The sequence below is a fragment of the Wallemia ichthyophaga genome (genome assembly GCF_000400465.1).
Source record: "Wallemia ichthyophaga EXF-994 unplaced genomic scaffold scaffold6, whole genome shotgun sequence".
NCBI classification, from domain to species: domain Eukaryota; kingdom Fungi; phylum Basidiomycota; class Wallemiomycetes; order Wallemiales; family Wallemiaceae; genus Wallemia; species Wallemia ichthyophaga.
In genome coordinates this window covers 422,063-435,164 of record NW_008806279.1, presented here as the reverse complement: position 1 = coordinate 435,164, position 13,102 = coordinate 422,063, and the positions used below count along the sequence as shown (strand labels likewise).

The 13,102-nt window shown below is 49.8% G+C and overlaps 6 protein-coding genes across 6 annotated transcripts; 4 read left to right on the top strand and 2 right to left on the bottom strand.

Annotated features, from left to right (window-relative positions):
* Positions 1-9: 9 nt before the first annotated feature.
* On the top strand, positions 10-1,036 carry J056_004044 (MOB kinase activator-like 4; the record flags this gene model as incomplete). Its single annotated transcript, XM_009269253.1, has 2 exons — positions 10-228; positions 275-1,036. 2 exons carry the CDS (start codon positions 10-12, stop codon positions 1,034-1,036), a joined length of 981 nt encoding a protein of 326 aa, XP_009267528.1.
* A 63-nt stretch (positions 1,037-1,099) lies between these two features.
* On the bottom strand, positions 1,100-2,251 carry J056_004043 (Oxidoreductase ucpA; the record flags this gene model as incomplete). The annotated part of the gene is made up of 3 exons (XM_009269252.1): positions 1,100-1,758; positions 1,814-2,049; positions 2,118-2,251. The coding sequence occupies 3 exons, from the start codon at positions 2,249-2,251 to the stop codon at positions 1,100-1,102; spliced, it is 1,029 nt and encodes a 342-aa protein (XP_009267527.1).
* A 61-nt stretch (positions 2,252-2,312) lies between these two features.
* Positions 2,313-4,366, top strand: J056_004042 (uncharacterized protein; the record flags this gene model as incomplete). Its single annotated transcript, XM_009269251.1, has 3 exons — positions 2,313-2,400; positions 2,458-4,276; positions 4,327-4,366. The coding sequence occupies 3 exons, from the start codon at positions 2,313-2,315 to the stop codon at positions 4,364-4,366; spliced, it is 1,947 nt and encodes a 648-aa protein (XP_009267526.1).
* Positions 4,367-4,531: 165 nt separating this feature from the next.
* Positions 4,532-5,927, top strand: J056_004041 (Transforming growth factor-beta-induced protein ig-h3; the record flags this gene model as incomplete). The annotated part of the gene is made up of 2 exons (XM_009269250.1): positions 4,532-4,771; positions 4,827-5,927. The coding sequence occupies 2 exons, from the start codon at positions 4,532-4,534 to the stop codon at positions 5,925-5,927; spliced, it is 1,341 nt and encodes a 446-aa protein (XP_009267525.1).
* Positions 5,928-7,696: 1,769 nt separating this feature from the next.
* On the top strand, positions 7,697-10,075 carry J056_004040 (Coiled-coil domain-containing protein; the record flags this gene model as incomplete). The annotated part of the gene is made up of 13 exons (XM_009269249.1): positions 7,697-7,752; positions 7,799-7,825; positions 7,872-8,173; positions 8,218-8,619; positions 8,780-8,814; positions 8,858-9,077; positions 9,126-9,286; positions 9,339-9,434; positions 9,476-9,540; positions 9,584-9,611; positions 9,659-9,703; positions 9,749-9,807; positions 9,850-10,075. The coding sequence occupies 13 exons, from the start codon at positions 7,697-7,699 to the stop codon at positions 10,073-10,075; spliced, it is 1,722 nt and encodes a 573-aa protein (XP_009267524.1).
* Positions 10,076-10,250: 175 nt separating this feature from the next.
* On the bottom strand, positions 10,251-13,052 carry J056_004039 (uncharacterized protein; the record flags this gene model as incomplete). The annotated part of the gene is made up of 3 exons (XM_009269248.1): positions 10,251-10,325; positions 10,368-12,012; positions 12,070-13,052. 3 exons carry the CDS (start codon positions 13,050-13,052, stop codon positions 10,251-10,253), a joined length of 2,703 nt encoding a protein of 900 aa, XP_009267523.1.
* Between the last annotated feature and the right edge of the window lie 50 nt (positions 13,053-13,102).

Sequence of the window (13,102 nt, the reverse complement as noted above, 5' to 3'; positions counted from 1 at the left end):
ACTACCGCGATGGCTGGCAACAGCAGCAGCCACGGAGATACAATCCAGCCCAGGAAAAGCCATGAGAAGCTCAAATCCCAGCAGCGGCGATGTGACAACAGCGCTGAGAGGAGCGTGAATGAGCGGGAGAGAGAGCGGGACAATGTGGGGGAGACAGGCAAAGATAAAGAACTCGCAGACATAAAACTCAGGAATAGGCTGCGAGTGCGGAAGGGAATGCGTCGCGATGTGAGTGCTGCGACGAATGCTCACCACATGCTCACGGAAAACGCAGTCATTCGAAAATGCCCAAGGTAGCTACATGTCCAATGATAGTCCACGCCAACAACTCAATTACCTCCTTAAAAAGAGGAATGATGTAGACACACTGCCCGTGCCTGGAAACATAACTCAAGAAACGTGGATAAGCGAGCATATCAGAAGTATGGCTACGGACATAAATACTCCCTGGATGACTCTGATGCAGGATTACTGCGAGTGTGGTGATATGAGAGTGGATCAGTCGACGACGACGAATGCGTTGGTTTGTGTGGCACACTCCACTAATCGTACCACCTCATGCTCAGCATTAGAATACTCGTTACACAACCTCAACAGCGTAGTGGCAGACGTATGTCTGATTACCTCATCAGATTTATTAGATGCACTAGATGCACTAGATGCACTCACACCAGACACCCAAGAAACCCAAAAAAGCTGCCTGCGGAAACTAGCAAGAATCATCGCTCACTTTTACTCAAACCATCGAGATATGTTTCTCGTATGTGAGTCTGAGACGGGTCTTGCGCGGCGTATTTCTCGCCTCGCTAAAAGGTATAACATCCTCCCGCCATATATTCTTATATGGGATGGCGATATGGATGTAGATTTGGATATGGAGAGAGAAAACGAGCTTGGCGATGACTTGTGCGACTTGAATGACTTTAAGCCACGTCGCACACCCGCTCAACCCTCCAGACAGCTCTTCGATGTTGGTCCAGTGTCTGGTGAAGGCGATGATGAGGACAGCGATGATTATAGCAGCGATGATGACTAGATTAAAGTGAATGTATTTATTGAATGCATTGGTACAATATTAGTAGAACAGTACACTTGCACTTCACTTGCACTTTCTAAGGAATCGCAGGACATACGAGACACCGCTGGCCAGTGACAGCACGGTGAGTAAACCACCTGTCAATATAAGTGGGGTGCGATACACACGTGCGGCATGTTGCATTTTCAACACACTCAAATAGCGATCTCTGAAAGCTTGAGCGCAGTGAGAGTTTATTGTCGTATCAGGAATCACAAACAGGCCGTCCGTATCGATGACGAGAGCTGCACCAGTAAGGGAGGTGTCCATACCAGCGATAAGGAATGCGCGCACCACGGGCTCTGCCGCGGCCATCCCAATGCCAGTCAGCAGGATGCGCACAGACGACTCGACCATGGCCGTGGGCGTGAACCATGGACACACGAGATTGCACCGAAAGCCCTCGTACTCTCCTGTCGTGGCGAGTGAGCGCATCAACGAGAACACGGCGTGTTTCGACGCTGCATATGCCGCGGGTGTGGAGGGCGACGAGAGGAAGGAGGTGAATGAGCCTGTGAGGATGATGGAGGGATGGCGCGTGTGGGGTTTGCTATTGGTGCCAATACCGCCACGAGCATTACTCCGCTTATCCTCCCGGAATGCTTGCACGGCAAGGTGCGTTGTGTATAGCACCCCTTTGACGTTCACGTCGATAATATTCAGATCGGGGGGTGTTGGAGTGTCTGGAATTTGTCTCGGGTTTTAGCGTGCTATTCTGCCATTAAGCCTTGGTCTTACCTTGTTCACCCACTTGACCCACATCGGCTAAATAGCCTGACGTCGCTATCCCGGCATTGGCATACACGGCGTCTATCCTGCCGAACGTGGCGCGCGCGTATCGGAACAGGGCGAGCTGCGACGCGTACTGCGTGACGTCCACGTGGTGTATGTGGAGGTTGGGGTGCTGTGGGAGTGCGTGCAGCGCGCGGGTGTCAATATCTGCAGCGACGACGGATGCGTTGTGGCGGAGAAGTCTGTGATTGAGTTGAGTATGAGTGTGAGTGTGAGTCTATGCTTATGCTTACGGCTGTACCGCACTCACTCCTCCACTATCCCTTTACCAAGTCCGCCAGCCGCACCGGTTACGATGGCGTGCGTACCACTGACGCTGCTTGTAAGTAGGCCGTAATCGCGCTGCAGATTTGGCTCAAAGACGCTCCTATTGATTGTGTTCATCGGGTTTATCCAAGCCATCCCGGCTATCACCACCCATTATCACCCTTATCCACAAACGGCCATGAGCTCAATGACGTCGCTCGAACACGTCTTCACATCGGCACGTGTCCATGCCGCTGTAGATGCCGAGTCAAAGCATGTATATTTCGGTGTGTAGCGCTCTGCCATCTCCCCATTTCCATCTCATCTCACGGCGAACGACACAGATGAACGGCTAGGCGTGGTCGTCAGGTTGTTGTTGGGGGAGGTGGACGAATGCCGCGTCTGGGAGCTGCTCAGCCATCTCCATCTCACCGTCCATCTCAGCTACGTCGATAGCCAGCCAGACGACACGGACACGCCACCAATCTTGGTATCTTCCGTCCAATCCACCGCTGCTTGGGGCCTGCAGCGAGAGAACGGAGCGGCGGGTGAGAAGGCCTGCTGGATCGCAACCTCGGTTGTCCACGTTGACGCTGTGCGCGTGCGCATGAATATCTCCAATCCACTAGCTGCGCTGACGTGCAATATCACTTATATGCGCAGCCATCGAGACGTTGCTGGTGCGCACGCCGACGCTGACGATAACACCAACACACCCACACGCAAAACCCCCGATAAAGACAGCGAGTTGCTAGAGAGCTGGGACAGCTGGGACAGTATCAATCTGCTGGAGGACATTGCTCCCGATATGCCGCAGAAGCATCAGAACATCGATATACCTCAAGATACCCAGGGCACTCAAAACACGCTGCACTCACTCTCACTCTCAGACACTACTTATATACCCATCTCATCTGCACTCAGTGTCCGAATGCGCGCTGTCAATATACCCTTTCTCCTCGACTCTCACCAGCCTCACTTGGCACTGGGACTGGAAGTGGAGAACTGCACCGCGCGTGCTCTGTTTATACACGACGCTGGCGTGCGATTGAAAGAGGCGAGTGTCGAGAATAACGTGGAGCTGGTGGCGCGGAGGCATGACTTGAGTGGGGCTGAAGGTAATGATAACGGTGATGGCCATGCTCATGGCGATAGCGCTATTCCCATTCAGATCCTCGCTTCCGAACAAGTCAACCTCATTTACGTCGTTGTCTTCCAACCGACACAGGAGGTTTCAAACTCTCACCAACCTCACCGCCCTCGCAGTAGTCACCGCTCTCTCGCCAAGCAACGTAAATTCAACGTGCACATATGCATACGCACAAGCACACGCACACAAAGTTGCTCACCGACGAATACACTGACTGACCCAGTTTTGGAGATGAAGTGGAACAGTGTGATAGATATCTCTAATGCACTGATAGACAAGAGGCCCTGGGGGAGTAGTGCTTTGATTAGCTCTGGCAGCGGGAGTGCGCCGCGCCTAGTGCCTCAAGCAGCTCCGGTGGCTGGAAATAAGAAATACGCCTTCTCAAGTCTGCAGCGCTCGGCGGAAGAGGCAGCTGCGAAGGATAGACGAGGGAATAGTCATGCTCGCCTCGTACACAGTGAGAGCGAGAGTGATAGTGATAGTGACAGTGAGGGTGAGGCTGAGTTGCCAGACAGCACCGCAGCAACCTCGTCGAAAGAAACAGTTCTGCTAAGCGTGTCTGTCCTTAAACCCACACGGTCAGCCAGGGCGGACCAGCGCTCACCGTCGATAATGAGTCCAGGAATACGCACCTCTCTCACCCATACCCACACCCACGCCATCAAACCACTCGACATCTTCCCTGTCGAAGTGTTTCTCTTCAATAATAGCACTATCGCCAGACGCTTCGTTGTCAATTTTGCATCGCATACCCAGTCCCAAATGGGTCTGCGCAGTCAGCGACTGTCGTTGGAGGAGAGGCTGCTCGGTGAGAATGAAAATGAAAAGGAGGCAGAGTCCGGGGCTGCTAGTGAAAGCACACGCGTAGGTGTAGTGCCACTTGAGAACCTCGTTAGAATTGGCCCTCTTCTTCCGGGCAGCTGCCAGAGCGTTCACGTTAACTTCCTCGCTCTCGCTAAAGGTACCCATGCTATAGATAAATTAGACCTGTACGACCCAGATACCGGCTTTAGGTGGGTTTTATTGCGTTTGAGTGCTCTCTAGAAACTCACTCACCTCCCAGCTCGCGTCAGAACAACGTCGCAAGTATCGTCGTTTCGTGAGATGTTCGTTTAAATGGATATTTACATGTATATACTTGTGTACTTCTAATGCGTAAAATGAATATATATTTGAATTTGAAAAATGGAAATCGACAGCGTCATCGATAACGTCACATAATCAAGCTGTGTGATCGTGGCTAAAACTCTTGTTCTTTAACACAAACAATGAAATTAAGTATTGCAATTCTAAGTGCTGCAGCGTCAGCAGCAACTGCACTGCACCTTCCAGTCTCCATTTTCTCAGAGGAGGCCGCTCTCCAGCGCCAGTTCGTCGACACCTCCAAGGGCTGGCTCAACGAGTTCTTGGGCAATAACGGTGAAACTATCGACAATTTGGCTGGGTCTAGTGAAGTCACTGATAACGCATGGGATATCCTCAAGGGCGACCCTAAGAAATTCAGCAAGGTGTGTAAATTTTCACTTTGTCACAGACGACTCACAGCTTACATCACCCACTCAGTTCACAACCATCTTAGAGAAGTTCTCTCCAACTGCAATCGACCACATTAAGGACGAAAAGGATTTCACCCTCTTTGTTCCAACCAATGACGCCATTCCAGACCACAAGCACAAGCACAAGCACAACGACGACGACAAAAATGCCTACTTAAACGCAGATATCTGGGAGGACCCAGTACCTAGCGTCTTGGGCAAGCTCTACGCCATGGCTGATAAGGTCGATATGACGCAAGAAGACGACGAGTGCAAGAGACGTCTCAAGAAATTTATCGAGGCTGTTGTTATGTACCACACAGTAGCTCAGAAGCTAGATATCAACACTCTGCACGACTTTAGCACTATCGAAACCATCCTCAAAGAGCCAAATACGTTCAACGGGGCAGGTCAAAGACTACGGGTTGAGCAGCAGTATGTGCCACCAGCCACAGTCATCAATCACTATGCAAAGATCTCGACACAGAACATCCAGTCTGCAAATGCTGTCATCCACGCCCTTGACCACGTCCTCATCCCTCCACCATCTGCAATCAACGCCTTGTTCATTTTCGCTAGAGAGTTCTCCATCTTCACATCAGCACTCCAGAAGGTGGGTTTGGCAGAGGAGCTTGACCTGTCATTGGACGGTAAGACGGGCAATGGTCAGCTTACCATCAACGCACCACTCAACAGCGCCTTTGAGAGACTTCCACCAAAAGTTCTAGGCTTCTTCTTTTCTCCAATGGGTAGCAGAGCTCTGAGACATCTCCTTGAATACCACATTGTCCCAAACAACGCCATCTTTGTCGACTTCCAATCGGGTGAGCAAGCCAAGTCAGTTAAGTCCGACAACGACGACCTCTTCCACAAGAAGATCAAGGCTAGCACCATGCTCGAAGACGGCGGTGAGGTCGAGTATGATCTCATCAAGTCGCAGACTGTGCCATACGGCCCTTACACATTCGATGTCAAGTTGCAAGGCAAGAGTGTCTCATGGCACGATGGCATTTCGCGCAACGCTGCTTTCCAGGTACTCGAGGAGTTGCTTATGCCACCAAAACACGACCACAATGGCATCAATGAAGCAGATGTTGACGATGAGTGGGCGTGGATTCAGAGTCTCTGATTGCTACACTAAGTTTTCTTTCTTGTATGCGATTGATTACTTTTGCTCCAGCTCCAGCTCTTGTATGACACTTATGAAAGTATACGATTTGTGATGTTTGCGGTAGATGTGCCATAGGTAAATCTTGTCTATTTCTTCTCAATTTCTCACACGCAATCATGCATTCAACCATTCGCTCATGGTTGCTGCCTCGGAGAATTTACATCTGCAGAGAGTGATATGCTCAAAACAACATATTACACCTGGTATTCTCGTGAGATATATTGTGCGTATTTGCTAATGTACAGATGTTGCAGATGTTTTCAATACTTCTCCCGGTCTTCACCCTCGCTTAGTAAAAGTGTTACCGGAGCTCTTGTACCGGCCGATAGAGAACATGTATAAGAAGTTGTGACTTGATTATCTATCTGGTACTGCTCTTATGGTTATTTTTGTTTACGTCACCTCTATCGCGCTATCTCTAACTTAGCATTGCCTCTCAGTACGAGTTTGCATCTCAGGACAAGTTGACTAGATGGAAAGGTGGTTTAGATGCTTAGTCTATTGCATCGCGGGGATTAAATTATAGAGAACATTTGATGTAATTGTATGCACTCACCTCAAATGGCCAACCAAATGGGAAGATGTGTATGGCGATGTCAAGTAATAGTATTCTGGGAGATATGACAGCACAATTGACTTTACGAAGAATCAAGAATTCTAAATAACCTTCATTATCCACCCACCCAATATCCGCCGACTTGATTTCTAGATGGCAGTGATCTGATCTCAACTGGCCGATTCGCGACTTTTGGAATTCTCCAAATAAAAAGTCTTATTTGGTGCCCCGAAGCGTTAATTGGTAGTTGTTGTTGGAATTATATCTCCGGTGTTGATTTCGCGCTCTGTAAGTTGTCCGGAAGTGGTGATTCGAGTTCACCTTGGAGCACGCCATGGCGTTGAGGGGTATGTAAAGCGGCCGTCCAACTCTGACTGCTATGAAAGGCCGATGAAGGTCTCAGTCACCCAAATATATCAAGAATTACCCCTTTAGACGCGTATTACGTTTTCCGACGCGTAGCGTCCACAGGGGCCAATGCTTACTTCAGGAGAAACATAAGGCCACTCCAGCCCATAAAACGCATATGAAAAACGATCTTTGCAACAAAGAATGGTGTCAGCTCAACTCTGAAACCAGGGGTTTGGCTTAACCAGGTGCATTTCTAAGAAGTTATGCAATAAAAGTAGAGAAACGAGCGATTGTTCTTTGGTATCTCGAGGATCGAAATATTATGATGGCTTAATTGTAAGTCCAATTTCCTTTTTCTGTTACATGTCAAATTCAGTCAGACAATTACAGAGCGCTACACAAAACAAGTTACCGTTAGCAAATTCCCACCCTTTTTTTTCACAACCAGCAGCTACAGAATGATAGTAATATTGCGCAGATTTCTTCGACACACGGTGGTATTACGCAGTTGTTGATAAAGTTGCCATTCTAGGCGCGAATATAAAAGGTGGAGATTGGTGTCAACAGCACACATGCTTGCTGAATTCAGCTTGCATTTGGACTGTCGATAGAGGGAGCTATTATGATGTCTTTGTACTGCGATTACTTTGTGTTATCGTTCTGTGCGTGTTTAAGATTTTAGCAGTAGATTGGGCTCCTAGAATGGTATGAGATGTAAATGGCAGAGGATTTTGATCATCATGATATTTTACATGCAATTTAACTCCTACCTTACGCAATATCCATCTTTGATAAGGATCGTCATCACTGAGAATACGCAATGCAAGGCTTTAATAGGTACTACCCGCCAGATTATGATCCAAAGAAGCATTCCTCGTGAGCTATGAACCTTATTCACTATCTCACGGCTCATAAGATGCAGTCTTAATGCGTATCATGGGAAGCATGCGTAGGTGGAGTAAAAAAGCCGTAGAAGCCAATTCACACTGCTTCAGTCTGGGAGACAGAGCACGCAAGCTTGACAAGGGAATTCTCATTGTCCGCTTTGAGTTGCCATTTAATATTTGGTGCGGTGGATGCGATAAGCATGTGGCCCAGGGAGTGCGCTACAACGCAGAGAAAAGAAAAATAGGGAATTATTACTCTACGCCCGTCTACGCTTTTAAATGCAAATGCCACCTCTGCTCTCATTGGTTTGAAATACAGACTGATCCCAAGAATACACGGTACATTGTCAGTGAAGGGGCCAAGCAGAAGGCAGAGTGGGAGCCTGAAGAGGGCGAGACTATTACGATGGGTGGGTATTTACTTACTTTACTCACGCAACTGACAAGGTTTTAGAAACGGATCCATCGAAGAAACCCGAGGTAGATCCGTTTGCAGCGGTTGAGAAAGGCACGAATCAAGTAGAAGCGCAGAAAAAGGCGTTGCCTAGACTGACGCAGATTGAAGACGCCAACGAAGCTACATGGTCTGATACGTATACAATGAATCAGAAGCTGCGGGATAAGCATCGCGTTGAACGGCGGAAAGAGCATGCCGAGAACCGGAGCAATTTGGAGCTGAAAGATAGGTATGGACTTCCAGAGGATATGCGAATGATGGAAGATGAGAGCGATGTAAAGGAAAGTCGCAACTTCAAGCAGATACAACAGCGGCGGCGATCAGCGCCAAAGACGACGGATCTGAAGCGATCGCTATTAACAAACACGCGCCAGAAAGTAGATCCCTTCGGTAGCTCTAGTAGGCGAATAAAATTCAGGAAAAATTGAAACTTGTACCTGAGACAGAAGAACCCTCGTCGTGCATGTAGGGGTTAAAAAGACTTGAATTAAATTAGTTCCTTCAACTCGAACGACCATCATGTTAATTATAAAAGCATTTACACTCTTTTTCGTTATAGTCACGCTCGCTTCCTCCTCTGCTGCTACACATGATGTGCGTCATCATCTCTTTCCCACGCTTTTTAACACATTTTTAGCGCGAATATCCCCGCAAAGCCCACAGGCGTCAACTTAATAGGCTCAAAGACTTTAATGATATTAAAAGACAAAGACAGGGCGGCGGCAACAATGGCAACAACGGTATGAACGATAACGACGGCGCTGGCGGTGGAAATAACAATAACGGCGGTAATAACGACAATAACAATGACAACAACAATGACAACAACATTAACCAAGACCCGCAAGAATCTCTCCGTGTGTCTCGCTTTCTTTTTTGCAGTTTTTCCGCTCACAAGGCCACAGAACTTGATCCAGATCTTGTCATGCCCGGTTTGGCACAGAATGGCCAACAAGAAGGCGGTGCAGAGGCTGGACAGGTTGCATCACTCACCTCCGCCAACAACTTTATCAACTTCTGCCTCACTGAGCCTGACCTCCCACTTACGAACGGCAGGCAAGTTAGGGTGAGTTGGCGACTTAATATACCTGCTTAGACTCACAAAGCACCACTCGCAGGGCGGCTCATGCAACCCTGTTCCAATCGGCGTCATCGCTGCTACAAACAGAATGCCATCGGCCAAATTTGTCAATCCAGAGAACGGTGCTACAATTGTGAGTTTTTGTTCCTCTCATATCTGCTAACAACCACACAGCAAGCTAACCAGGACTTCACTATTCAAATGGCTATTCGCAACCTTAACGCTGGTAACTTTGTCAAGTGGGTTTCAATTGATTGATTTTGGCAGCCTAACAAGCTACAGCCCAAACACCAATTACTTTGCTGCACCAGTGCGTGTTTGAGTTAACTCTCGATGTCTCACTCACGCAAATAACAGCAAACCACAAACAACAACGGTCAAATTATTGGTCATAGCCACGTTGTTAGTGTGGTATTATATTGATCTGTCTACTCACACAACGCCCAGGTCGTCGAGCAACTTCCAAATTTGCAAAGTACGCAACCACTCGACCCTGCAAACTTCGCGTGAGTGTATGAGTGCCTTGATCTCAAGCTCACCCAGAATAGCTTCTTCAAGGGTCTCAACGAACCAGCACAGAACGGTGTGTTGTCTGCTCAAGTCTCAAGAGGACTTCCAGCTGGTGCCTATCGCATGTGCAGTATCAACTCATCTGCGAACCATCAGCCAGTAATAGTTGCAGTAGCACAACACGGGTCTTTGGATGACTGCTCATATGTCAGTGTGGCTTCAGTACGCGCGCGTGTGCTAACAGAGAGTGCAGTTCACAGCTGAATAAATGGATGCTCACTAACGTAAACACGAAACGCATGAATTACATAATTGTAGTCATATAATGTGTTCAAGTATTAAGCTACAAATAGTCTATTGCGGTGTTTGTATTAATGCAAGTGAATTGAACGGTAGTAAGTGGGCTAGATAGAGTATTCCTCTTCATCATAAACTTCATCTACAGACCAGTAGAATAGGCGTAAACGCCGTATAGCCCATCTTCGCGCCCGAGCATACCCTGACCAGAGAGGACCTGCGATTGTTAGCGTGGTATTAGAACATACGACCCACTCACCTCCATCTTCCTCGAATGCCAACCGATGTAGGAGGCAACGTTACCTCTAGCCTGGGACAAGCTCTCCATTTGCTGTCTCCAAGGGTCACTCTTATCAAGTTTCCTAGCAAGCAGGCCATCCTCGAGTGGTTTGGTGGACACGTCAACATACCAGCCTCTCCTACCACGCGAGCGAATTACTCTCCACGAGCCAGCGCCACCCTGTAGAGCATTGAGCATTTCAGCGCCAAGTTCGATAACGCGTATGGCAGTTGGCGGTGGGGATTGTTCTACTGGAGATGGGGACGTGAGAGAGAAGTGAAAGGGAGGATTAGTGAGCACCTTAATAAAACTAGTCTGTAGCGTGAGAACTGCCGAGCGCACAGTTGATGATACTCCCGGAATAACAGCCAGTTCTGGTGTAGACAATGCGAGATCGACTATCTCACAACCGGGCGCTTTGTTCTTGATGAACTCCGCCACAGCGCCGAGAGGCAGACGAGGGATATTGGCGAGACCGAGACTGCGGAGGTGAGGCTGCGCGGCGAGTTTCGACAGTATCTCTTTGGTCAATGGCGCACCGGCTAGATCTATATAACGGAGATTTCCACTGATGAAGCAGGGCGCACGACGCAGAATTACATCCAACTCATACACACTTAGTGGAGATGGTACCGCACTGTCGCCGTACAGATTCAACTCGCGTAGATTCTCCGTCACGGGAGAATCGACGAGAAGACGAAGGAGACAGTCCCCATCTAGCTTCTTGCAGCGGGCAGCAGCAAAAGACTCCAAGCGGAGCGTGGGTGAGCGTGCCAAAGCACGTATGAGTCCGGGTGTAGCGCGTGTATTCGACAAATCGAGGTGAGTAAGAGCGGGGAAAGCCAATACGAATGTTTTCAAGGTAGGTGAGAAGACATTCACCACATTGGATACATTCAGTCGCCGTAATGCACTGTAGCGCCCAGTGTGTGGGTTGGAAGGGGGACGGTGATGCGCATGTGCTGTGCTCTTGTAGGCTAGAGAGCGCGCGCGCACATCGTCAGGATAGCGCTCATCGGCCTGCTCATCAAAAGCATCCGATTGGCGTGCAAAGAGGTGTTTGTTGACGAATGCTTCCAACGCGTCGAAAAATGTCGCGCTCACACATCCACTCAGGTCTAGAGCATGCAGCGAACGACCTGGAATACATTTCGCACGGGAGAGACTCGCACCGGAAGAGTTGATGTGAAGGTTGCTACTGCTACTGCCACTCCCACTGGCCCCCTCGTCGTCAACTGTGGATTGCGTGGGCGGGTCACGGACGGAGTATGCTCGCCGCAGTCGTGTACGGTGAGTTTGCGGCGCGGGAGGCTCGCGTAGAAGCAAGGACTCGAGCACTGGCAAACTAAGCGCGGAATCCATATACTCACTCGCTCCGAACCCCCGCACAGCCCGACATACATCGAGGAGACGCTCGAGACGCTCCGGAGTACAGAACCGCTCTTCGGTGCCCTGTGCTATAGACCGCCTCAGGCCGGCTGTGCGGAAAGAAGTGAAGGAGATGTGGTTGATGTGACGTGCAGGGTAAGGAGTTGCGGTGACTGGACAGAAGGGATCGAGCCATGTGGAGTTGTAGTTGCTCCCCCACAAAGCATTATCATGCTCATCTGGACTCTGCTCGCGCCTGTATTAATAGTCTGATAGTTAGCGGTCAACTCATTGACATAAAGCACCCTCTCACATCTCAGCTAGCCCTTCACGCTCCGGACTAGGCTCACGAATAGCGATAGTGTTGTTGTGGCGGCTCTCGTGCAGATTAACAGTGACAGGGCTGGCACTACGGAGTCGCTCGGCTTCGACGGAGAGTTCGCGAACACGGTCGAACTTCCTACCACGCTTTTCGGGACTGTGGGTGCGCGTGATGCTCTCAGACTCCCGTTTAAGCGCCTCAGTGGTAGCATTTACCATTTCATCAACGTCCATGTCTCTGGCAGGGCTCATGCTGCGCGCACGAGAGGAGGTATGGGCAGAAGCAGTTCTGATGAGGCCTTCGTGAAAACGCCGCCGGCCACGAGAGTTGGCCCCTGAGGGGGACTGCGAGCGGGACGAAGGGGGAGTGTTTTCTTGGGTAATGGGTGGATGGGCGAAGAAGGTGGAGCTGATTGATGGGACGTTGAGCGGTGAGCTGACAGGCGGCGATGTGGAAAGAGGGGAAGTGACGGGCGTGGCGAGTTCATTGGTGAAAGAAGGCGGGGAGAAAGCGTTGCGGGAGGTGTCGAGCGTGGGGCGTGCGGGAGGAGCACTGCGCGTGTCTTCAGAAGACTCGGGGATAGATGCGATTCTAAGCGAGGATTGGCGGTAGGGACGTGGCAGAGTGGGTCCGTCTGGGAGAATAGCTTCTGGTCTCACAGGATCTGGCGGTGGCGATGACAATCTGATAATCTCATCAGATTGCTGCCGGAGTTGCTCAACCTGCTTGCCTGCGACGACGTCAACGACAGAGAGAAAACCACCAGCCAATCTGAAGTGAAGCCTGCGCCAAAGAAACTTGCCTGCTTCATCGTGCCAATCCCTATTGACGCGCGATAAGGCGTAGAGCGTGTGACGTGCGTCTTGCTCGGTCCAGCGGCCAGGCTCTGGGACGGGATCGAGATCCATTGCAGGTCTGCTGGAGTAGTAAACAGTCTCTGCGATGAGCGGGAGTAACGGCAGCGGAATCGGCATGTGCGTGTGCGCTGTGTGCGTTTAGAGATGGCCGTAGTGATGAAGGAGCA